The sequence below is a fragment of the Achroia grisella genome, unplaced genomic scaffold (genome assembly GCF_030625045.1).
Source record: "Achroia grisella isolate CSIRO2021 unplaced genomic scaffold, CSIRO_AGI_Agris_v1 utg1320, whole genome shotgun sequence".
NCBI classification, from domain to species: domain Eukaryota; kingdom Metazoa; phylum Arthropoda; class Insecta; order Lepidoptera; family Pyralidae; genus Achroia; species Achroia grisella.
This window is the reverse complement of record NW_026712621.1, coordinates 383063-409771: the sequence shown is the minus strand read 5'-3', so window position 1 is coordinate 409771 and position 26709 is coordinate 383063. Positions and strand designations below refer to the sequence as shown.

At 30.5% G+C, this 26709-nt stretch overlaps 2 protein-coding genes across 2 annotated transcripts in view; one reads left to right on the top strand and one right to left on the bottom strand.

Moving 5' to 3' along the window:
- The first annotated feature begins 193 nt into the window (after positions 1-193).
- On the top strand, positions 194-2865 carry LOC131855194 (PCI domain-containing protein 2 homolog). The gene is made up of 3 exons (XM_059206440.1): positions 194-608; positions 894-1062; positions 1979-2865. The coding sequence occupies exons 1-3, from the start codon at positions 399-401 to the stop codon at positions 2788-2790; spliced, it is 1191 nt and encodes a 396-aa protein (XP_059062423.1). The 5' UTR covers positions 194-398; the 3' UTR covers positions 2791-2865.
- Positions 2866-6896: 4031 nt separating this feature from the next.
- Positions 6897-26709, bottom strand: part of LOC131855184 (uncharacterized) — an 81742-nt gene continuing 61929 nt past the window's right edge. Inside the window, exons 5-14 of the mRNA XM_059206428.1 lie at positions 25605-25664; positions 20068-20282; positions 18782-18901; positions 18080-18205; positions 17429-17581; positions 12857-13055; positions 11179-11312; positions 9701-9830; positions 8033-8123; positions 6897-7558 (exon numbers count right to left, since the gene is read on the bottom strand). Coding sequence (XP_059062411.1) covers positions 7432-7558; positions 8033-8123; positions 9701-9830; positions 11179-11312; positions 12857-13055; positions 17429-17581; positions 18080-18205; positions 18782-18901; positions 20068-20282; positions 25605-25664 — 1355 coding nt within the window. The 3' untranslated portion in view covers positions 6897-7431. The remainder of the gene's footprint in view (positions 7559-8032; positions 8124-9700; positions 9831-11178; positions 11313-12856; positions 13056-17428; positions 17582-18079; positions 18206-18781; positions 18902-20067; positions 20283-25604; positions 25665-26709) is intronic.

The following is a 26709-nucleotide window of genomic DNA, read 5'->3' as shown; positions in this document are numbered from 1 at the left end:
ATGGGTGTTCAACAAATGAGCTTGATTATGATGAGATTTATAGAGACTTACTTTATTTTATTTATATAGTAATGGCTAATTATTCTTAAATAAATAATTGTGATTATAAATATACAAAAATAATTATATTTTTTTGTAGTGACACTAAGTACTATTGTTTTTGTGATTGTCACTCAAACTGCCATGCCAAATTTCATGTTGTCATTTTTGTCATAACAATTTACTATAAATTTGTCATGAAAATTTAAATATTAATATATAAATTCGAATGGCTATTCAGTAATGAATGGCAAAATAAACAAATCACAGTTAATTTTACGTTTCTTTGCTGTGTAATAAAACACGGTTTTCACATCTATATCTCACGCGGCGAACTCTGATATCTCACAAATATAGCTATGGCCACTGGATCCCTGCTGCACTACATCCAGTTCGTGGAAAGGGTGTACAGGACTGGCCAAGGCGCTGTTCTGTCGCGGATGTTATCACTGAGGGATGAACATATCGGTAACAGAAACCTTAGATCTGGCGATATCTCTAAGTATGTACATGACAACTGTGTGGCTCCTTTGGATGAAATAATCGTTGCTCATTTATTATGTGTGAAGGTAAATATATTATTTATTTCAAAGGTAACCAACAAACCATACACTTTTAACAACAGAAAACTTGTTAAAAATTACAAGATCTGAGTACAAAACTTCTTATGCGGCCCCCTGACATATACTTAGGAATTAATAACTGAAGTGTTGTTTATCCAAACCAAGCCAATAGATGCGTTCTTTATAGGACATAATTAAATGAATAAAATGTTATAATAGATAAAGTGATACATGTTCTAAATTGAATATATGGCCCTCTGCAAAATCACCACATACTAGACTTGTTTACAGGCACTATTTATGCATGAGTATATGGAGGCATATAATTACCAGAGTAACTGTGTGACGGCTGTTGTAAAACTTCTGCAGTCACAAAAGGAAGAGAACTGGAGTCTACCACTCATGTACACTGTATGTTTAGATCTGAGGCTTGTTGCAAGGAAGGCAGATGGATCTAATTGTAAGTTATTATCTGTTATACCAGATCACTTTTGCTGTTTTGAAAATTATATTCAAATATATTTATGTGTACTAGATAACTGATATTAATACTTAAATAGAGATTTTTTGTAAATACATACATAATATCCAGACCAATAGAACCATATTCATGATTACAATGGTTTGCATAGTGTGAGAGAATGATGAATGATATGATCATCAGATGTAAGGTGGTATCCTAAACGATTTAGGCCACTAGGGTATATATACTACAGTGATTTGGTTTATGGTAGAAGTAAAATTATAAAGTTTATGGCTCACCTGATGGTAACTTCTTCTGGTTCAATATCCTAGGTGATGTTTGTAACAGTTACCATTATCAGCACTACCTAAGATATAGAAAAGGACTGCACCCGAGATATCCCTTCTTTTTTTTCTCTTTATTTTGATTAAAAAACTTATTATATAAATATATAATTGTACAGATTAATATGTTTTTACAATTGATGTTAGTGCTGATTTTTTTTATGTGATTAAATACAATGCGCCAAGTGGAGTAAAAACTAACTGCAAGTTTGAATGGAATGCAATAATACTAATCACAGTAAAAAAGTATAAGTATGATACTAACATTGTAATGTTAACAATTAAAAAAAAGGATTACTTTAGCATTTTCTATAGTTTTTTTTGTATAATATCAAGGTGCAAAAAATGAGATAAAAATTTAAAAACTTTATATTTTATATAGCAATTACATACCTAATTGTATAATTCATGATGTTACTTATATGTTGCTATTCTATTATTGTAATATGTCTGTATTTAAAAATATTTATTTTGAGTTTACCTTCAGTGAACTGACATTTTGTGTGAATCAAGCAAACAATACAGTTTTATCAGTTTGAGTGGAAATATGAAGATGTTATTTGTTCCAGCACAAAGCAGTCACGGTAAAATCATGGAGAAAGCAGCCGAAAGTCTACTTGCGTGCTTCAGAGTATGCACAGCTGACAACCGATCGTCAGACTTTGAAACCAAAAAGCTTGGAATGTTGAACCTTGTGAACCAGCTATTTAAAATATATTTTCGTATTAACAAATTACATTTGTGCAAACCGTTGATCAGGGCGATAGATTCTTCGCCATTCAAAGACCAATTTCCTTTAGCTCAACAGATAACTTATAGATATTTTGTCGGTCGTAAAGCAATGTTCGATTCAGACTACCGGTTCGCAGATGAATACCTATCCTTCGCATTCCAAAATTGTCATAGAAGGAGTACTAAAAACAAAAGACTGATCTTAACATATCTAGTACCCGTGAAAATGTTGCTAGGCTTCACACCTTCAAAGTATGTACTGCAGAAATATGATTTGATGCTGTTTTGGGACTTAGTAATCGCTGTCAAATATGGAGATTTGAGGGGTATCGATACAATAATGGAAGAACACGAAAGTTTTCTCATACAAGCGGGAATCTATTTGATGGTTGAGAAACTAAAAATCACAGCATACAGAAACTTATTTAGGAAGGTTTATTTAGCTGAAAACAATCATCAGATAGACATAGCATGTTTTCAAGCTGCTCTTCAAATAATGGGACAAGATGACGCGGACGCAGATGAGACTCAGTGTATCGTCGCCAATTTGATTTATGACGGCAAAATAAAAGGTTACATCTCATATCAACATAAAAAGGTGGTTGTTAGTAAACAGAATCCGTTTCCACCTCTTTCAAGCTTTTATTAAGTAGGTACTTATTCTTATTCAATAACTGTTTTTTACTGATTATTATATTATAAGAATAAATGTCTGTACAAATTACTGAGTTATAACTTCTTAATAATCTTCTATCATTCGATATTAATGTCCACTTTAAAACTATAGTACATTACTTTATTGTCAAAAATTTCCGCTGCGTTCGCCATAAAATTATCTATTTTGTTTTTTCACACGTTTCACATTATCAAAGTTTTCATACGTGTATAGCCTTTGGGATAAAGTAGGATTCTAATGGTAAATTATTTTTATAAAATGGTTCAATAGTTTCGAAATATGTAGGTACCTATATTCTATCAAATGTTTTCTTCTAATATTAGTACAAATTGAAAAAATCATAGGTATATTCAAAATATTCACAAAATTTATTATTCCCACCTTTGTGGCGTATTTATGTCAGCTTTAGACGTATTTAACAGCATATTTTGAGACAATACTATTCCTCCAGTTGTTTTTACACGAGACTAGATTTTTACCTTGTCGCGATTTTTCAATTTTGTTATATGCAAAGATGTAGTTGTTGAAGCACAATGAAACACCAATGACATGAAAACTTTTTTATTAAATCCACAATATATTTCAAAGAATAATATAAATATAATAAATTTTGCCCTTCACTAACATACTCGTAGCATTATTTCCAACAATGCCGAAAAAGTACAATGTTTTCTCGATTCTTACAATTAAAACATTTGTGATTCTAATAGAATGACATGGATCTAATCTATTTATACAGTTATGTCCTTATAAAATATATAGGTGTCTAACTTTGGTATTTAGTATAATGGAACTATCAATAAATTCTGTCACACGGTTGTCAAACATTCACGTTTTTTAGCTCCTCCACCCCTGTCACAGCTGTCACATTTGTGAGGGTCCTGTCCTTAGTGTCGTCACAGTTTACACTAGAATGTAAGTAAAGTCACATTCAAACTTAGCTTTTATATATTCAAGCTTTTCATTAGTAATTCAAATTCTGTTTTAATATTTCAATATATTAGATTTTGGAATGTAACATCACAAAATTTAGCACCCTATCTCCCTTTATCAGACTTTTTCGACCTCCCCTACTACGTATGACATGTTTATTGATAGCCCTTAAGTCAAAATAGGTAAGTGAAGTGAAATGCAATTTTGTGCTGTGAATTTGTGATATAAACTACAGTAAATTTCTTTTCTAGCTAAATATATGTTATCTTTTCAAGATGACAATTTCTAGATCTCTTAAAATACTTGATTATGTATTAATATTATATTATTATAAATGTTTTAATTCTTTATGGGATATGTTAATTTAACGAAAATATATGATATGGCTATGCAATTTCTCTTTCTGATAAGTCTTTGTTCCATCCGATTACTGTTTATTTCTAATATATAATAAAAATATATTCTTTTTATGGAAGACATTTGCAAATGAAATATATATATGTTTATATCGAGTACCTACAATTTATATATGGTAAACATAGCTGCCAACTTTAAATCATTTACAATAAGAGGCGCCAGTAATAAACATTCCACTCTAATCGATATTAGGTGCATCATTAATGTCGTACTATCTTTTAAATTTGTAGATTTACAAATACAGCTCAACCATGATAAGTTCTTATGGTAAAGTATTTAATTACTAATATACCTATATAGTGTAGAATTTTATAACTATATGTCATTGGATACGAATAAGCCTCTACTTATTTGTGTAAATATATAACCAATATGTGTACTTTTTTTAGTGTGTAATATTATCTTATCCGTAGTATAAGCATTTGTTTGGGTGCCTAAATATTGATCTAAATTAAGCCACGCACTAACATCAAGGGAATATCGGAGCGGTAATAGGAAGTATCCTGAACCGCTTCCTAGATTTCGTCATTTGTAGGATATCGAAATAAGAACAGATTTCACTTGGTTATGATTTTATCCCAACACGATTGCCTCAGTATTGCCCCAATTTAGTATCTACTTCATTAAGTGATAGATTATGAGGCCTCGTATTGTAATTGATACAGATAATAAATATTACAGATTCAATATTAACAGCACATAATTGCACTACACTAGTTTTATATGGTAGAAAAATATTGGGAAATATTTGACTAGCTATTAATTTATAATTATACTCAATATGTCCTATGCTAATTACTTATTGATTAATATAATCTAAGTTTGGAAAAAAAATTTAAACATTATTACAGTATTACCACGCATATAACTTTTTTGGGATGATTGAGAATGCATGTATTTTTTTATATGACTGGAATGGCAAAAGAGCTGACGGAAAGTGGCTATCGTCGCTTATTATGCATGAAAAGCAGTGCTATAATCATATCATTAAGTGACGCCCATGATACCATGCATGCATTGCCATTCCGGAGAACTAAAACAAGTCTCCTTAAACTATAACTAAACTTACACAAAGAAAAGTGCTTGGCAATTGAAACAGGAGTGACAAGCATCTACGCAGACAACGTTTCAAAGTCAACCTCAGAATTTGAATAGAAGTAAGTAATAATTATACTATTGTACTTAATATAGTTATATTCGTGGTATTACTATAATATATAACATACAAAGCAATTTTCCACGATATAATTTTAAATATTTACCGCTCCTATATTAGCTGCATTTTGCAATAAGTCTTTCAGGGCGCACACAATGTTAATTTTTGTTTATGAAGCTATATACAAAATTATAAAACGTGCTAATCAATATTAATAATAGCTAAATCTACTCATCAGGTACCTACTACATCTTTGGGTACCGCATTTGAAAATATTTCATCATTAATAAAACCAATAGGTATCAACATTTAGAAGTATGATATTGTATGTACCTACTTCCATTTTCTTCTGTTTAGTAATAGCTATTTATTTATATGTTTGATGAAATGTATTCAAATTTTCAATATATAGGAAGCAGATAATAAATAAACGGAATTTAGAGATAGACAAACGTATATGTATTAAAAAACGATTTTAACATTTTTTTAATACATATAGGTACGTACATATAATTTATAAAATAAAATAGCATGTTCCTAAAAATCCAAATAATAAACTAACTGACTAATCACTAACTGGCGGTTTCAATTTCTAAGAATACTAATATTAAATAAGGGAGCACTTTTGCAATTTTAAATTAAATTGAAATACACATATTAGAAACTGCTCAAAACCAAAATTATTATACCTATAGATAATAAAGCAACAAATTTAGAGAAATTACACTCCATATAGATTTGGTATAGGTGTCCTATATGTTTTGTTCCACAGGAAAAGCTAGTTTATGTTAAATATTCACAAATTTTAGCATGAAAGCTACAATAGTCACTACTTTCGATTACAAAAAGAATCGTCAGAATTAGTTACAATTAGCATAGATAAATCCAATAACGTATCCACGCAAAAATCAAAGAAATTAATATAATAAATGATGAAATGTTGAATAAATGTCTTTATTATTATTATTATTATAAATTAAGAACTTCCTCCGTTTAGAAGTCGGTTCTTTATTTAAATAATAAAAGCCTAAACAATAATCCCCACCATTATTTAATTCATATACTTACGTTATTTTTGTTTGCACTATTTACCATAAAAAAAGTGCACATGTCCTCTAAACTGTTGAAATGCAAGACATATAGCGTTTTAATTATATAGAAGGTATACCTGTATTTATAGTAGGTACTTTCTTATGGAAAATGGTGCAAAACAATCATCACTTTCTTCCGAGCTTTAATTTAAATTTGATGAAAAGAAACAATTCATTTACTATTTATATCATATTACTTTAAGCAAATTTTATATTTTTTTCTTAGAATTTTTAAATAAAAATATAAATACAAGGTGGCTCTATAAAACAATGTTACTTATGTAGTATAAAAATATGCTTAATGTAAAGAAATGATTTCTCTTTAATGCTGCCATTAGGTGTTCCTCATAAATAATCGCAACAAAAACACAAATAAACTATCAATAAATATATAGGATTACAAAAGCAGTGTTACAACACAACGGGTAAACGTAAGTTTACTAAAACGTGTCCCGTGATTTTTTCCTGGTTATACGTATAACTAATGACCGCGTCAAATTTAAAACAGTATATAGCTATAAAAATCGACTTCTTCCTAGATCTTCACTTCTTATGAAGAATATCTTGTCGCATGACTATTTACTACAAGCGATTATACGATAAATCGAATTATAATTATTTCCTTCTCCATATCAATGCTGTAAATGCAAATTCAATAATGGTTAGTTAAGGCGAGGATATCTTCTAATATAATAAAGATATTTATAATATTAGAATATCATAGTAAAGTAGTACTATTTTTTTTTTACTTTTCTACTATGTTCTTAATTTGATTGCATATTAAGTACATAAATCCTCTACCTACTTATTTATTACTTCGCAATGCTGAAAAGCTTTTAAATTAGGTACAATACCGATCTCTCTGTTATTACATTTGCAATCAAATTCCAACACCAAAGTTATTTTTTATAGACTCTACTACCATATCTATCTACCTACACTGATCATAGCGCGATACTCATTTTTCACCGGTGGAACAAACCACATAGTCGGTAGACCACATTGTTCGGTTGCAGCTTAATTCCTCTCGGAGAATGTCATTTTGTGCATTGGACCTTTCAGCAGTTCGTCCTTGTATGCAGCCAGGATAGCACGCGACATGCTCGGTTCTGATGCACTGGCTTCGAGGAACTGGCGCATTAATCTGAAATGAAAAATATCAATAGGTATTAACTACTAGAAATTACTAGAATACTCATTACTAGAAAATTAATATAAATACTTAACTACATTTTTTTGTAATTTCTAACATAATGTACATAGAAAATACCCAGATCTATACAAATAATGATATTCATGAATACAAATATTTTCATCGTGCGAGGAATCGATCTCGCAACCAAAATAAAGCGATGTGGTAATCGGCTAGATCACCAAGACAACTAGGTACATATATTCAATAATAACTAAAGAAATAATCTGTATTCAAATTAACTTAATATATAAGTACTACTGAATAGTCATATTTTTTTATTCTACCACTCATTCGGAAAGAAAACTAATAACAAGAAACAACAAAAAACTTCCGTGTTGCTCTTTTGTATAAATATTGTTCAAAATTACATTTTTTATAAATTTGTGTGAATACATACTGCGACATAGCAAAGTTCATAGTTACCTGTTAGCAGGATTCACACCAAGACCTTCACGCGCTTGTAGCAATTCGGGGTGATCGCCAATCGTGTCTGTTAGAGCGGCAATCATGACGTCTGAAACAATAGCAATATTTTATAAATTTTATATTAACAGAAAAATGCTATTGGACACAGTGTGTAAGCGCCCTAAGTATTGTTTATGCCCTAAGTTACGTTTGTTTTGCGACTCTGATGAGATTATTGTTCATATCTACTCTTCTAATTAAATTGCTTGATTGAAAACCGGTTTAGTATCAAATCAAAAACATTTATTCATGTAGAACATTTTAGCCGCTTATAAACATTTTTTTTTTATTTATTTATTTTCCCTACCGTCTAGTTCAGTCACCGGAGAGACATTTAAATTTACACACAAAGTTCTCAATGTCATACCAGATTCGATCTGCTGAGTAGTAAACTACTGTAGACAACGAAAACAAGCCCAGTGTAAATAAAAAAACAATTTAAACTATGCGGTGACATTTGACAATCAATTTACGACTTTAATCATTCGGTGTCCAGACCCTTGGTCCGTGGGGTCCTAGCGCTATAAGACTTTTCAAAGAAATAACGTAAAGATTTTCGACATCACAGAAGATCGAAGAGCTGGCAGCTACCTCGGACAAAGAAACTATAGTATAGCTATTCAAAGGGGAACGCTGCCAGTATCTTCGGAACTTTGCCTAAAAGGACGCCTTTTAATAATATATTTTAGGTATTATATTATATTTTTTAAGCTATTTACTACTTATTTAAAGTTCAAAATGTTATTTTCCGACGTCCACATTTTTTTAATGAAATCATTTTAATTTCACAAGTATTTTATCTGTAGAATTTTTTTTATTTTACTAATTAAACCTATATATTCATTGTTAGTAAGCTAAGTTTAATATGCTTAAGTAATTTACATACGTTAGTCGCTTAATAACTTATTACCTACATTATGAGACAGCATGTTTTACAGATTAAAATCTTTATTCGAAAATTAATCTGAATAGTACCACTAATAGAATATTATCTAGCCATTCCAAAGCCTTAAATACATTTAATAACACACGTACATATACAAACACATGTTTTGTTTCAACAAAATTATTCACTACTCTATCTAGGAGTAGGTACAAAGTTTTGAGGGATTAATACTGATTCTAGAACCTGACATGAATATTCATGAACAGATTACCGGGAAGCTCGCATAGTAAAGTCAAACACACAATTACTGTTAACGTACATGTAATCTTTACTCCTGAATTAGATTTATATCTTTGAGCCATAAAAATAGCTTTCTGCCAATTTTGACTTCTTTTGTTGTTAATATAAATACTTATAATAGTAATCTTGACACAATTCACAGCGTCATCTAGTTCCATAGTAAGCAGACGTATTATGGTTACTAGACAAATAATTAAATACGTCTTTTTTTGTAAATATGTCCATAATGTACATCGAGCACCCAGGCTTACACAATCATACTCATTAATACAAATGTTTGTGCCGTGCGAGGAATCGAACCGCGACCATGAAGTAGGGCGCTGTGCTAAACCACTTGACCACCGAGCCTTTTCAATATATTTTCGCTGAAGCCATGGGAACGCTTACGCATTCGCCTAAGACGATCAAAGTACAAAATAGTTATATATAGTGATACTCACCAAGTACTTTCTTCTCAATAGTGCGCGATAGTTGACCCCTTTCAGCCTCCAGTTCCAGGAAGGCCATGAAACGTTGTGTAGCCGCCCGAGCGGAGGCCGGGTCCCGGGATAATGATTGTGAGAACATCATCTGCGACCATTTATCATGTCATACAACTTATTGTAAAACAAGAAACGTTACTTGACAAGGGACTGTGGGGTTACATCTAAAATTAGAGAATGACGTTTCAGAATTGACCCCAATCCTTATACTTCGGTATTAAAATAGGAAATAATTAGTTTTAGCCACATTGTAATGATTTAGATATCAAAATAACTAATGTAGAGCTTAAATGTATAGTTAAGTTTGTAATTATAAAACAATTGCATTTTTTAATTACAACCTTACCTATCTAATTTGAAGTCATGTCGTTTTTATTCTTACGTTATCCCGAAGTTAATAAATGCACAGGTATTGCATTGCATAGTTATACAGTAATACCACAGACAACTGTATATAAATAAATAAATAATGTAATATAAAATAATTGTAGCTTTAAAAGTTAGCGTTAGCGTTTTTGAAAGTTGCAATTAATTTTTCTTTAACTAATATTACATCCCAGATTTAAATAGTCAAATTATATAGATTCTGTAAATAGATACAATTTTTATAGTATAATGTACTATAAAAATTGTATCTAATCTGGGATGTAATATTAGTTAAAGAAAAATTAATTGCAACTTTCAAAAACGAACACTAAATCCTTCTCTCTGCGTATACAATTGTATGGTCACATCTATCTATATTATAAAACAAAGTCCCACGTTGCGTTCATTCGCGATAATCTTAAAAACTAATGGACGGATTTTCATACATTAACAGGAGTCATTTATAAGGAATGTTTAAGTATATAATTTATTAAGGTTTTGTATAAATTAAATACTTGTGCGAAGTCCAGGTTAAAGGTTTTTTTTGTAACTTAAATGGTAACAAATTGACGATCAACGAGATGGTAACGGACAATCTTGGTCTATATACATAAACAGCAACACACACGAAATCAGCAAATGACGCCCATGGCATCACTCATGCGTTACCATTCTAGAGGATTCTTATGCCTCTATATCCTGTACTTTTATTGCAAATGCTCATGCTTCAACCAAAACCCTTCTTACAAAGCAAGCTTCGGTTGATCTAGCGAGATCTATAGAGATATATACGTTGTAGACTTTATGCAGTCTACCACTGTCCAATATTCTATCTATCGTAATATCTGTATATATGATATATTTTGAGTGCAATAATGTCTCCATAACTTTTTGCTATTATTCATGAACTGTTACATATAATTTCAGGTGAGAAATTAGTTTTTGATATATATTTTCCACTCAAATCTTTTATGAAGTATCAATACTGTACCAACGGGTCTCTACATCTGTTATTTTTCATTTTATATCACATATTAAAAAAAATGGGTGTATATTATAGAGTACGATACCTTAGCGAGTTGATAAATAATTTCTTCAAGCGTGTACTCAGTATACAACGTGTCGGCTGCTTTCAATTTATCCATCATTTCTTCATATTCTTCCTCACTGATGATGGGGCCATCTCGGTCATAATCTGAAGTGCCTGGAATATAATAATTCATAGTCCAGTATTAATATTATTAAACTTCTACGTCAACTTATTCTTTCTTATCCCATTTATTTTATCATGGTCTGCGTAACTAAAAAGTAGTCTTATATTCTTTTCCATCTGAAATGCTATATATATGCAGAGCTGAATTAACCATTATAGTAGACAATTGCCTAGGGATGCCTGCATCAGCTAGAGACACCTCATGGGCACACAATACATAGAAAAGCCATACAGTGAAACTTTATCTCTTCAATAATTGATGTTAAATAAGTTGATCAAATAATTAATATTTACAAAACCATAATTTTAATAAGTATATATGTATTGTTTATATTAATATTTAGGTACCTCTTTTTGATTGCATGTTTTAAACAGAAAGAGGTCCCGAGATTTACATTGCTAGACATTATAGTAATTGACTCTATACACATACCAAATTTCTTGAAGATTATTGAAGGTGTGAAAACTTAAAAACGAAATGTACTTACTCACTTTCATATATTTATTAAATAGCTAAACGAAAAGATCGATAACAAAAGCTAAACAGAATATAACGTTTTAATTGTCCATGGTAAATTAGATAGATGAGTAACTTTCATGTAAGTTTTAATAAATTTGTCGCTACACGTTTATATAAATGTTATAATTAATTCGGTCTATAATTAAATAAATAACGAAGGTGAATGGTAATCGCGTGGTAATTTCAGCTAATTATCGTTTGTACATTAATGGTCCTTGTGCACGTTATGTACAACCTTGTGGTAATATTGCGGAATCATGAAGTAAGTAGTAACGGTCGCATGAAGTAAGTACCTACTACGTACTTACTTCATGCGACACCAGATTGTACCTACTTTTAACGACCTTAAGAACTCTATATGAATATTATATCTATGAAAATAAACTATAGTTATTAGTACCGTTGGTAAAGACGTGTATTTTGGAAGAATCAACAACAGAATTTAAATATATATAGAAAAATATAATAAATATTTAGAATTGTGCGTCGTGCACATCTACATACAATATTAAAAGGGTGAATCTTTGTCTTATGAACTATTCTAATGTTGTTGGCCGCAGCTCGTCTTTACAGTTTCATCGAAATTACCAATCGGCACTTCAAACTCGCGGATGAATTTATGGAATGACTAAAGGTCTACTGACGTATACGATTTTAGTCTAAGAGTACTACTCTAGGGTTCAAATCTATGCCATCATTATTTTATGTTTGAAAGAGGGGAGGGGGAGGTACAATAGTAAGAGAACTCTTCTCTAAAAAAAACTATTAAAATGAAACTATAAATGAGAGAGTTTTTGTTGTTTGGATATTTGTTACTGAATCATTTCTAAACAGGTGAATTTCAATGATATTTAGTACTAGATTAACAATTATTAATCTAGTTCGTATATTAATAATTTACTAATACACTTTTTATGTGTGTTTGTCACCTAACTCCTGTAAAACGTCTGAATTTATTTGGATAAAAATCTTCCGGGTTCACTAGTTTATATACAATAATGAAACTAAAACTCACTAATAATATTGGTCTGCAACATTGGGTCATACGCCCTCTTGACGGGCTCCGGCCGCAAGTCCGAGGTGATTGGCAGTACTGGAATTGGCGACAGATTGTTGCTCAGCTCCCAATTTTTGCTAGCGATTGTCCTTATGATATCCGGGCTGTTGCCAAATGGGAATGACTGAAGAGTCATTGGATTGCGATACTGGTAATCCTGGAAATATATTTCTGGTAAAAATATGCTTTTAAATGCAAAAAACATAGGGGCCGGTAAAAAGTCGCAACTATATAGTTTGTCGTAAAAGAAACATTACTAATTATACTAAGAATCAAAGTGAAATACTAAAATAAATATTAAACTTTTATACTAAATTAGTACTAATTGATCACGTGACCATACAGTTTATAGTAAGATTTTAAAAATTATTTTAAATTTTTCGTTTAGTTTTATATGACATGATGATCAGTTTTCTCAATTCTATCAACGTCTTTCCAATTATAAGAAGCCTGTGCATATAAGAAAGAAAAAAAATCGGTATTTACTTCGTAGTAAGTATCACATTGACTAACAAAATTGGATATTTTAATAGTAACTGTAAAATTAGACGCCAACAATAATACAGTAATAAAAAACAACTAATAATGTCTATTTTCTACCAAAATATCTCCAAGTAGTCTACAAAAGAACTAAACTCCTTTTAGATAGCTGTATATTACATTCTATTAAATTTATAACTGCTTTGTAAATACACAAAGAGGATAACATCCTCATTACAGTCCTCAGTACACTCTTGCAGAATATTGCGTCTTATGAATTATATTGTACAGAGCATAAAGCTCTATTGTTGCTGTAATTATGCCATAATTTCGAAGTGGGTGTTATAATAATTTATATAAAGTACTAAGCTGAAATAAAATATAACGCATTTCCTTTCCCTTAGATAGCTTATTGTAAAACTAGATGTGATCGCCTCGGTGGTCTAGCGGTATAGCATATATACTCTTAGCATGCTTCCGATGGTCGCGCGAATCCTCGCACAATGCAAATATTTGTATTCATGAGTATATTTGTATTGGTCCAGGTGTTTGTAAGTATATTCTATATCTACTAAAAATGTATTAAAATGTTTCTGTCAGTTGTCTAGTAGTAAAGCAAGGTCTGCTTAGGGGACTAGTTTGCGATGTGCGAATTGTTTAAGATTAATAATTAATATAAAATTCTCGTATCAGATTGTTAGTTAATCCTCCTGAATTTCATAAAAATTTATATCTGTGTTTTATGCACCTAATTGTTTTTAGGACGCAATCCTTATTTTTGTGATTCGACATTTAAATACTGTATGTAATATAACTTTTCATCTTTCTAGTATCAACCTCTCTTTTTTAATATTAATTTATTATTTATTTTGCAAAACAACATTTACCGAGTCTAGTTCACTCAGCAAACGTGAATATTATAAATTTCGCAAAAAATTACTTCATCTACAATAGAAAACAAAATTATAGTTTTTTGTCACGGTCGCTCAAGTCCACGGCAAATAAATATAAATACGTGTGTTCTATTCCTACCAAGTCATATAATACAAAAATAATTGAATAAAGTCTATAAAGCATTTTACTTACTTAAGGTTCATAAATTGGCACTAACCCGATATACATCGCACTCGGAAACGGATTTAATCAACGAACGAATAGAATATGGTCAATAAAAAGAATAGTTAATTTACTTAATAGGGTTGCCACCTACATATTCTATATGCGCACTTCCGGAAGGACGAGGAAGTGCCTTCACAAAGACAAGTAATGGAGCACAGATGTTTATTGAAGCAGTTACATGCGTTGTATCTTAGTTACATTTCAAACAATGAACGTAGATGTTATTTACTTAATAAATATTGGACTTTACTAAAATAAGGTACCTCCTACTACTTAAAGTGTAAGAGTAAAAGATAAAAAGTTACTATTGGTTATTTGTGGAGCTAAAAAATTCGTATTGATTAAAAGTTATTGAAATAAGTTGAATCGTAAAAAATAACATATATTTTGTACATTAGAAAGAATTGATATCCAATCAAAGGAAAAACTAAATTCATTGTATGTTTATATTTCAGGAATTTCTTTGTACTGCAACCTACATATTAAATGGGATATTAGACTTGCCTCTACACAACGTATTTATCTCCCTTACTGCAAAATAAAAAAGTGTTATTAAAAATATGCCAAATGCTGAAAATAATGTTTACGTATGTAGAAATATGGTATGATAAACATGCTCCTGAACTCCACAAATGTTTTTTTTTCACTCTTATTCGTTATGACAGCCTAGTCCCACGCAAATCTAATTACGACCCGTTTCCCATTAAAATGCCATCTGCATTTATTTAACATATTTCAGTAAAATATATTTGGCAACCCTAACCCTGCCTAGACTTGTTGGACGTTCATTTTTATTTTTATGCGTATTGGCTCATAAACGGAGATTAAGCTTTTAACACAAGACATGTGATGTTAACAGTTATTAACTATAAAAAGGCTATCCACTTTATTACTAACCTTTTAGTTACGTGGCCATTTTATTTTAATCTGTTAGTGAATCTACAGATTGATTCACACACACCACCTTACCGATTAATTCGATTAAATGAATAATAAGTAAATATAAGTTCTGTGCTAAAAATATCCCGTGTAAGAAGTCTCTATATTTCTTATCTTTATCAAACACCGACATTCAAATGCAAATGGTATTACCAAATTCCACCGAACTTTTCTAAGAACTTTCTCACGCTATAAAAAGATTTTCTTATAAAGTCACAATTCTATAGATACCTCTAAACTTAAACAATCAAACTTTTTCGTAGAGATTAAATTTTATAATCTAAATGCTCGTTGCTAACTGCTTCGCTACCGTATTTAAAAAGAAATCGACATTTGAAAAGCGAAAACTTTTTCTATTCTTTTCTGAATATCCAACCGAAAACCTGCAATTGTATTCATAGAATTGAGATTGTGGTCAGGTAAAATGACACTTTTTATTTACTCATGCCAACCTAAGCCAAGTATACTCAATTATAATTAAGTATTAATTCTATTTATTCATTTACCAAAAGTTACACGTTTTCTACTATTATATATATAAATTTCTACAGGAAATATTATTAAGTATTTATTTTTCATATTAATTAATTTACAATAATAAACATTATACAGCATATTAATAATTATTATGCTTATTATTTTTTGTGCGAAATTTCCTGGTCTGGCAATACAAACACATAGCGCTATCTAGTCGCAAGTTAACCAGAGCTTGTATTGAATATGAATTTGAATACTAGACACCTAATAGAAGACATAAACATTTTTTGTTTTAAATAAGTATATATTTACAAAAAATAGTACATGGAAAACATTGAAAAATTCAAAACACAACGTATACAGAAAGCTATGAGTATACAGAAAACCTCTACACTTTTATGTAGAGATATTTGAACAAGATTAAGTAAATATTCCTTTGTGAAATTTTTTCCTCTACGGTACGGGAAAAAGAGAAAAACTTTTCGTGTATTTTTTGCTACAGCATATTATTTAATTTTTTAATCAAGTAGTAACAACGTTGTACCTGTACATTCAAACATATTTTTTATTCTAAAGGTCGTCGCAATTTGCAAACATCGATTTACCACTTAACTCAATACCATATCCATTAGGTAATTTTATTGATTGTATATGTATCTCAATATTTGTATATGTATGACTTTGATTTTTTATAAAAAATATACATGTGTAAAAAATAACCAACATTTGCAGTTGTAAAATGTTAAATTGCATTTCAGTAGAATTGAGTAAAGACTCAGAATACGATCTCAAAGTACTACATGTAAATACTATTGTCTTCTTTTATTAAGTTACGCGTAGACCGTTCTTTAATGTAACTAAAAGTGCTTGTCTGCTGTAAAATTAGTTTTACAGTAGAAAACTTTTAGTTTCATTAGCTTTTAGAAGCAATATTTCATTTCTAACTTGATGTATTGGAATTTTCACTTCTTTTTTATTATTAACCGACTTTCAAAAGAGTAAATTTTTAAATTATGGAGTTATTTTTGTCGAAACTTTACTTGTAATTTTATATGTTCTTTATTGTACAGTTTTTATTTAGATAAAGTAAAAAAAAAATAAAGACAATATGAGAAAAGATGGACTTATCTCTAAAAGAGATTTCTTCCATTAAACTCAACACAACGTGGTATGTTACGCTAGTGGGTAACACATATTTTTATCTTTTTTTATCGTATGAACATCTTAAAAAAAATGTTTCTCCACCGGTGGGGTGACGAGGGGGTGTGTGGGATTCAACCCACTAAAAAATTAAAAGACATGAAGATGCATTAGCATAAGGCGCAATCTAGTTGCTAGGGCGTGGGTCTAAATATATAAAGTTTAAATCTAACTATAACTATTTAAAATTCAATAAATTATGCTATAAAATAAACAATCTAAATAATAATATTTAATATATAAATTTTTTCCTACTTATTAATATTTTCCATAATTATATTTTAATATTTAATGAAGTATTAAATAAAATATTACCTTGGCACTTGCTTGTTCCATAAGCATATTCCTCAGTTTTTCTTGCTGAGCAGACTCCTCAGCCGCCTTCAAGTTTTGTGAATAATGAGCGCGAAGGTAATCGATGTTGAATTTAATTTCTTGTAGAAATGCGATTGCTTCTTCCTTTGTCATCTGTACATAACACAATTTCTTTATATACAATAGTGATATTATATTTATTATTAAATAAATCGTAAATATATACATCTAAATCAAAAATATTCTTAAAGGATTTAAAATCATGGGCACCAGAGGTAGACTGTAAAAAATGTATGTGTGGATACTTCAGTCTCAATTATTTAGTTGTGTTTCGGTTATGGGGTGCTAATTAGGCGGTGAAATTACAGGATATAAGATCTTAGTCTTCTGGAATGGCAAAGGATGAGTAGTATTGCGGGTGTCATATGGTATCATATGATAACCGTAGTGCTGTTCATATACATATGCGACGGCTACCGCTTAACAACAGGTGGGCCGTCAGCTTGTTTGCCATTCGAGAAGATTCGATAGAAAAATCAATTGTTATGTTGAAATTTGACATTAAAGGTGTAATTTTGTCGGATTTCGAACCAAAGTGACTATTCTTTGTCTAATTTAAAGAATTTATATTAAGTGTATAAAAACAATTACCAATCCCTCCTGGAGAAAATCTTCTATGGCTGTAGTCACACCGCGCTCGTCGCCTGTCCAAAATACATATTCTGCCATATCCAGGGGAGAGTACTGTACACCAGCGTAGGACGAATAGTGATCCATCTAAATATTAATATTTAAATAAATATCTATAATCGTAACTAATATTGTAAATATATGCAGCCATAACAGCTTAAACATCACTAAATAATCATGAAATGTAATTGATATATTAAATTATAGATATAGGTATGGATAATTCAGACAGCGCCATCTAGTCCCAGGCCAAGCAGAGCTTGTGTTTGGGGTATTAAATAACTATAATTATACATATTACAAACACTTGTTTGTAAATACATACAAGTTAGTAGACTATAAAACGACGGAGGTTAGAAACCTTAAAAGTAAGCTTAATTTATAACTTCTATAAATTTAACTAACTTAAATACCTAAACTAACTTTGTTAAACTTAATTAAAGCGTTGGGTTTGTGGCATTATTTATGACATACATATTGTATATACAATCATATTCATGTAGCATATATTAATGAAAATACGGTAGAAGAAATAAATTATCAAAATTCTTATTATTCCGTATTGTAATGAGGTTGACTATCCTTTATAACTTCACGACGAAACCCAAAGTTCAATCAGAAGTAGAATGCAAAGAGTGAATTCATGTGTTATTCAATACTCACATTATTCTTTGTTTCTTTTGTAATGTCAGCGTTGAATGCGCGTCGGACTGCCGTATGTCCAGTTTGAGGATTGTTTGTAGCGGACCCAGGCTGAACCAAACGAGCAGCTCCATGGAATACCTAGTTAAATAAAGTATTACAATATAAAAGACGAACACACAAACTTTCGTATTTTTGTCTCTCTATTTGGTCAAAGTCAATTCGTGTTCCTAATCGATAACTTTATAATGCTGTCTATAAGGCTCTGCTGTTTTGAGTTTACACTAGACATACGATTTACTTGAACTGTAAGTCACTTTTAAATTTCCAGTAATGTAAAATTCCTTTTTGCTTGTAAATGTTAACATCATGCTTGGTATCGAAATCGTGACCATCAAATGCAAGGTGAAGAACTAAACTTCAACACCGAGGGCGTGAAGGCGTCAAATAAATTGTGTTAACTTCGTCTTTGCTTCGTATTTTTTTAATGGATTTGAAGAGCAACAGCCATCGCTATCGCTATACGCCGATAGGGCACCAGTGAAGGATGATAGAAAAAAAGTCTAGTCAACCAATCGTCGCGAAATGATTTAAAATAAACCATGATGTTTTCCAGTGGGAACCGCGTGGAAGTCAATCTGATTCGTACATTAATACCAGCTTTCATTACTAACCTTGCCCTGCCCCTCTCTACTCGTTTATTACCGATGTGTAGTACTTAATAATTAACGAAAGATAAAATACCTAATAATATTAGCTTTGTAATATGACTCAAACTTTTGCAGGGATATAAAAATAAAACTGATTTATTATTTCTCAAAATTAATTAAGAAGCATTGTAGTCCAGTGGATAAGTCTTTGACGTATTACGCAACTCGAGCACGACCTTAGCCTTGCGACTTAGTACTTTTATAGGGTATTTTTAATTATTTATTTATTTACAGTTTAATTGTTCTTGTAAAGTACTTAAATAAAAACTGGCTATTTAAAAATATTAGTGAGGCGACTGAACTGTGGAGCGCGATGCCCCTTTGTAAAAATAATTATTAAAATAACAACTTTTTAATAATTGGCCTTACAAGAAGCATCGCCTTCCATGGTCTACCTAATTTAATATTATTTATTTAGAAAGTTTATGATAATAAATGATTATAATTAATAATGCATATTACTTGTAAAAAGCAACTTTTATAAGGGTTTTCGAAACTCCGTTTGTTAGAGCTAGGTAAATTTTTTTAATATATTACAGTTACTAACTTTGCGTCAATATTTTACTTCGCTGGCCTTATGGTAAATATTTTACTCACTTTAGTAGTTTGTTCCTCACTCGCAGCAGTAGGCGTGATGGTGCCATCTTGTACGCTGACGTGACTCCCGTCCTGCACGAGCACGCGATGCACGCCTTCAGCGGGCACATCCAACTGAGCCTGCGCGTGCACTCGAGGCTTCTCGCCAGGTGCTGAGTCTGATGACGCGTGCTGTTCCAGTCTCGATACCAACTCGCCGTTAGTTTTTACTGCATCTATAAAGTTATCATGAGTTTAGAAGACGGATATTAAATTACGCTTTGAAATAAAAATTCAAATTTGTAATTAGATATCAATATGTCTTTCCTCGAAAAAAAATCGATATTTAAATAAGAATATAATTTATTGAGTAGGTACTAATATAGTCCCAGACATAATTAATTTTATAGCAATCTAAAAAACTCTCAAATACCTGAAATTTATTGACACGTAATTGACATACTCGTAATATCTCAAATATTTTATCGATAGCAGATATTATTTTCATAAAATGTTGGCTTTTTTAACTACACTCATAGGATCAAAGCAATATTGAAGCTTACGCCCACCATAGTACACAGTTATGACAGGCGACGCAACGCCCAAAGTTAATAATTATAATCTGTCGCTACGTTCGTTTGCGAGAGACAATAAAAACGCTGCTACTCTATAATCCTATATAGAATCGCACAACCGAAGGGTGAGTTCTGGTCTACTGAGATACTGGCTTCGTGCTTAGTTCAGTTTCCAGGCTCATGCAATCATAAATTGTTTATGAAAATGATTCAAGACTTGTATATGATTGTGGTTTAATAAATTTATTTAATATATTATTATTACTATATTTTGTGCAGAGAGACTATTCTCAATTTTGTTTTTTTTTCTGGTTTAAAATTATAGGTATATAACTTTATTACTGGGTTATACATGTAATATACCTACAATTTAAAGAGACATTATATATTAATAGTGTTCCTAAGAATCATATCTACTGTTATTTATTATTATTAATAAATGTTAGATATTACGGGCCATTATCTCAGAAATAGACCAGGTATCTGTAGATTAAGACTTATACAAATTTTGGTCACGTCCGTAGAACAGAAACGACCTCTGTATTTAGTATTCATTGTTCTGTTCCGATAGCGGACACCGACACAACAAGGCTTTAAAAAGACAAATAGTCCCCTTTGTACGGCGCACACTAACCTTTATCCTTGTATCACGAATAGTTTAACTATATTAGGTAGTATCAGTTGACCTACATTTACTTGACCCGACGTCAGGTGTAGGTATTAAAAACAAAACAAAAAAATGTAAATGGAACATCTAAGGTTCTTGGATTAGTTTACTAATTGTATCTATAAAATAGGAGCGCACTTAGGACTTCTTTACAAGGACAATATTTATTTTATTTTCATAACCTAAATCTATTACAAAATTAAAAACATCAGCCTTTAAGAATTCTTTTTAACTATCAGAGACAAACAAACAAGTTCTGTTTTGCCTTTGTTTCAAGATAGACTAGGTAAAAGTAGATAAATACGGTATTGTTTATGTTACTTGTTAAAAACAAATGGGTTGTAGAATGTTAATGAATGCTAGTAACTTAGATCCGTTCTTTATAGAAATCTATTGTATAGCTACAGATGCTTAGCATATTTAGCAGATGAGTGCATCATCATTGTCTTGCCTTTATTTCATTATTTTGGATTGAGGCAGTATTTAAATGTTCCCATATCAGTCAACATAGCTTACTGTCCTTTTATACATATCAACTTTCATACAAACCATCCATCTACGTTCATATTAAATACTTTCTTTAATAGGTGGTCCTCGCTCCTCCGCATTTAGCAGATGACTGCAAAGACTTGAAATAATTATGATAAAACAAAAATTAATACTCACTTGTTGACTAACTCCCAAATCAGGACGTTTCAATACTTTACGACATTAAAGTTTGTATATAATGAAATAGACTTTTTGAGATTTTTCTTTCAAATATAAGCGAGAGAATATAAATTACTCTCGAACGAAGCCGCAACGTAGTAATTCTGTAATAGTATATCATTTCGAATATATATTACATGTAAAACATGTACGAAACCTAATACCATCTGATAGTGTATTCGGTGCCGTTGCCAATGTTTATAGTGATATAAAAACACCCATAGTAACACTACAGCATAATAGTGTTAGAAACGCGGAAACTGTGGTTGAACATTACATTAAAACTATTATATTAAACTATATTATAAATGTTAAACTTCTCGAAATCGCGTTACGTGAAATCTAAAAGTCATGATTGCAAAAAACTTTGTGTAAAATTATTATTCTATATCCTGACTGACTTTTCGGTTACAATAGAACAGGTAACAAACCGAAATAAGTCGAGAAAAGGCGGAAATACTTGCTCCTGCTACAAAGTCTTCTTTTCATAAAGAGAGCAATCAGTTTGTTTAATATTTAAATCATATTAAAATGATCAATCAACTTCTAAAAATAACTATACTACAATATTTTAATGATGTATTATACATACATAATATTTAACAGAGTGCGTATTCTAATTAAAAATATCATAGGAGAGAGAATTGTTAACGATGTCATATATCAATTCAATAATTGTTCAAATCCCTGGACAACCATTGTGCTTTATTCCTGGTGAATTCGCCACAATGGAAAAATTGATCTCACTTAATCCTCCACTGGTGCCTCATCAATATATAACTGTAGCGAAGGCAGATGTTTCATAATTACCCATTAAAAAATATCAATGGTAGTTTCACTGATTTCTTTCGATATATATTCTGACATTTCTCCCACATCATAGGCAGTGTAAGTACACGCAAATGATATCAGTATAATAATAAATCTAATCAAAATATTCATGAGCAATGAATCTGTCGCGCAACTTGGACTGACTTTAAATTAGTTTCCACTCCACTTAGTCAAGAAAAAATGTCTTAAAAAAAGCAATTTATAGGGCAACTAGAATATGCTAAGCGTTTTATCAATTTTACAACTTAATACTACTTTTTAATTCAAGAATACATATATTCTTCTATTAAAAAGTTTGTAAAGTTGTATTCGTAATTCAAACGTTTATAACCAGTTAGGATGTACGGGTTTAATTATCACAGTACACTAAAATACCTAGTGATAATATTATACATAACAAGAACAAATTAATTTTATTATAATCAAATAGGTACGTTAGCATGCTGAAAAAACAACAAGAACACGAAAATAATCTAATAAAGTAATTAATTTACTTTACTGTATAAATATTAAATATATTACACTAACACTCAAATTGTATTTTGTCTGTGAAAGCGGTATATTTCGAATATGGTTTTCGTACGGAAGGCGGGCCAAATATTATTTATACGTTATATATATAACTATACATAAATATTTGTTCATACCGTACCCAATATCCAGATAACGCGTCAAGTTAGTTACAAAAACCATGTTGGATTATAAAGGTACCAATCCTAGCGAAATATCGTCGATTTATGTTTATGTATTTATATCATTTTTAAGTTGTTAATGTTTATTCCCAATGGAATAGGCGCAGGATCAAAGCTATAAAGCCTATTCTTGTGTAATAACTTTCTCGAAAATCGATGGCCAATAAACCGATCTCCATTTTCTATCATTGCTATTCTTATACAACCTAACTTGGATGTAGCAACTTGTTACAGTAAAAATAAACAAACATAGCTATTTTGTCCTAGGAGAACCATTAATATTATATTATATTCCCGTGGTAATTTATAGAATGAAGTCGAAAGTCGAGTCTGAAATTACGTCGCAGGCACACTTGTATTGTTCGTGAAGTTCCATGTGTTAGGCAAAATAGATCCCCTTTGTCAGTATTATCATAACAGCTGATAAAACAAAGATTACTAAAATTATGCTACGATCGATATAATGTACTTGTGTGTATCGCTTTATATGCTTGTATCAGTATAATTGAGGCTTACATAATCAATATTGTATTCATCAAACAGAAGTGAATATTTTTTTTTTTACTACGAATGCGTGAATATATGATGGCACAATCATATGTAAAATAATATTACACCATTTAGCGCGAAAGGCCTATTAATCTCGACGTGTAAGAAATTAATCCTATTATGGTTCGTATAAATAACTGTTGTTTTTTATTATTCAGGTTCTTTTTTTTTTTGCTTTTCTGTATATTTAGGCTGATTCCTTTTGCAATAAAAAAAAATACGACAATTTGCTCTCGTGTTAATTTTGTCGTTTGATGTCGGTTTTTTAAATAAAAATCTTAACGTCTCATGAAAATTATGAAATGATGTTTAATTACATTTGTAATACTTATAATTAAAATGAATAAGCGTCACTTTAATAAAGTTAGATTGTATAAAATCGATCTGTCCAAGGTCAATTTATCTGGGAATAGCTTCGTTTTATTTTCTCAATAGACTCATTTAACATAAATTTATTTCTTATGATCTGGATGCCATAATTTGAATTTAAATTAAGTATGCCAATTTTATTTACATGCCAGAGTATTTCATAAGATTATAGAGTTTAAGATCAAAATTAAACTGGGTATTTTCAAATACCTATTCATTAATGTTGTTTATCCCAATAAGAGAAAATTGGATGAAGCCTAACAATGTTACCGCCGCGGACAATTTTAGCGGAGTGTAAACATTTTATGTAAATATTGAAAAATCTGATACGCTTTAATTTTGTAATAACAATACCTGCGTTTGACACGTGTAAACAAATTAATTTGTACATTTCATGTGGACTTTAAACGTTTTTTGTTTCATTTGTTTATGGATTTATGGCAATAAAATAACTGATTTTAGATTAAAATTAAAATTGCAGATGCTTTAGGTACATAATTTTAATCTCGACTTAGACGGCGTGACTGGAGTTAGTTGACTGGCTGGGATAGCCTATGTACATCTCCATCCCAAATTTTAGCTACAGGATAAATTTCATGAAGATTGATTAAGCCGTTGAAGCAAGCAAACAAACTCACTTTCAAATTTATGATATTAAGTAATAACGATTATACTTTTTGGTTGCTGCATAAATTGAGATTAACGTTAATAGTCTTCATCCGATCATTAAATTATACATAAACGGTGTGGTCGTATTTCTCTAAAATAAGTAAATATTTTTTATTAATCTAATTTAACCGTCATTGAAACTGGCGTAGGCGTCATCTACCGCCTAAAGTTCGAAACTAATTACCAACTTGAGATCCTTCTTTGCAGCTGGAATACACAATTTACAAAGAACTTAGGATATTGAGTAGCGTATTTTGTGTGAAATGTAAATATTTATCCACATTTATCCATAAGATACCTGTACACTGTGTCAAATGATGTCATTATCAAGCGCCGTCACAGTGTGTGAGTGGGAAGGGATTAAGACTGGTCACATTCCTAACAATGTGCCTTGTTACGTGAACTTCTAGTCTTATAAGAAAAACCTGAGCATATTCGCATAAATTGTAATTGTACACCTTAGAAAATTCTGAAAATATTATACAAAATTATACTCACCAAGTCTGTGATATTCCACGTGTTCGGCAATTTCAGGAACAGCCTCTTTACTGGATTCCGCTGAAATAATAAAAAAGTTTTATTGCTCGAATTTAAGAGGCAATATTTTATCTAACAATGCTGGTACCTCAAGGAAGGTAATTACGACATCAAAAAAGCGGTATTAAAAACTAATAATGAGAGGATTTGTTATTATAAAGTCTTAAATTCTTAGGATTTATTTCTTTTCTAGGACTAGTCGTCTAAAGTATACTTTTTATCAGTATCTGTTACACTATTTTCGCGAATTCAATAAAAAATATCACCGAGTTTTTTTTTATATATATTCCCACTGCCTGCTTTATAGTTTCATTCAACTCCTAAGATAATATTTGTTTAAATTGCTAAAACTCTTAAAGAGTTTGAAAAACATTAAGATTCATCTCGTATCATACTAACATCATTTATTAGACTAAAAGGATCTACTAGTTCTAATTGAAAAAATCTTATAGTATTGAATAGCCCATTTATTTAAGAAGCATCAATGCAAAATGTTAGAAAACGAGTAAAATTTATTTCTTTTAAAAGCAAACAAAGTCACACGTTCCAACTAGTATTCTATAAACTTCAGATGTAAGCAGGTATTTTAATTGTGTAAGACTTTATTTCAGATAAATTCGTACAACCTACTCATCACATTTATAGAAATTTGGGCCGTTTTATTAATAGAAATACGCGTGGGAATCGTTCGTTATCTACAAACGGTAACAATGTTGTTAAATATTATCTTTTATATTCATGTAAATTTTGTGGTTATGAATAGTAACTAGAATAATTGCTTGACTTATTTGATGAAAGTCGGTCAACTAATGTAACTGAAATGAAATCGCATTATTTTTGTTACCTATTTTATTATGTTTATTAGAGAATAAATTATATTTTATATAAATGTTGTATATATTTAGATTTAGATAAATTAATATTTTATGTAATTATTTAAGACTAAATTTATAAAGAGAGAAATATGAAAAAGGAATATATTAAATTAACTATCGTTGAGTACATACCTCTGAAGTATACTAATTATTAATACTAGTGTATTAATAACTATACTTAGTGTGTTAGT

Coding starts and splice junctions, on each gene's coding strand:
- LOC131855194 (XM_059206440.1), top strand. CDS start 399: ATGGCCACTGGATCCCTGCTGCACTACATCCAGTTCGTGGAAAGGGTG. Junction 609..893: donor CTCATTTATTATGTGTGAAG/GTAAATATATTA, acceptor ACTTGTTTACAG/GCACTATTTATGCATGAGTA. Junction 1,063..1,978: donor GAAGGCAGATGGATCTAATT/GTAAGTTATTAT, acceptor TATTTGTTCCAG/CACAAAGCAGTCACGGTAAA.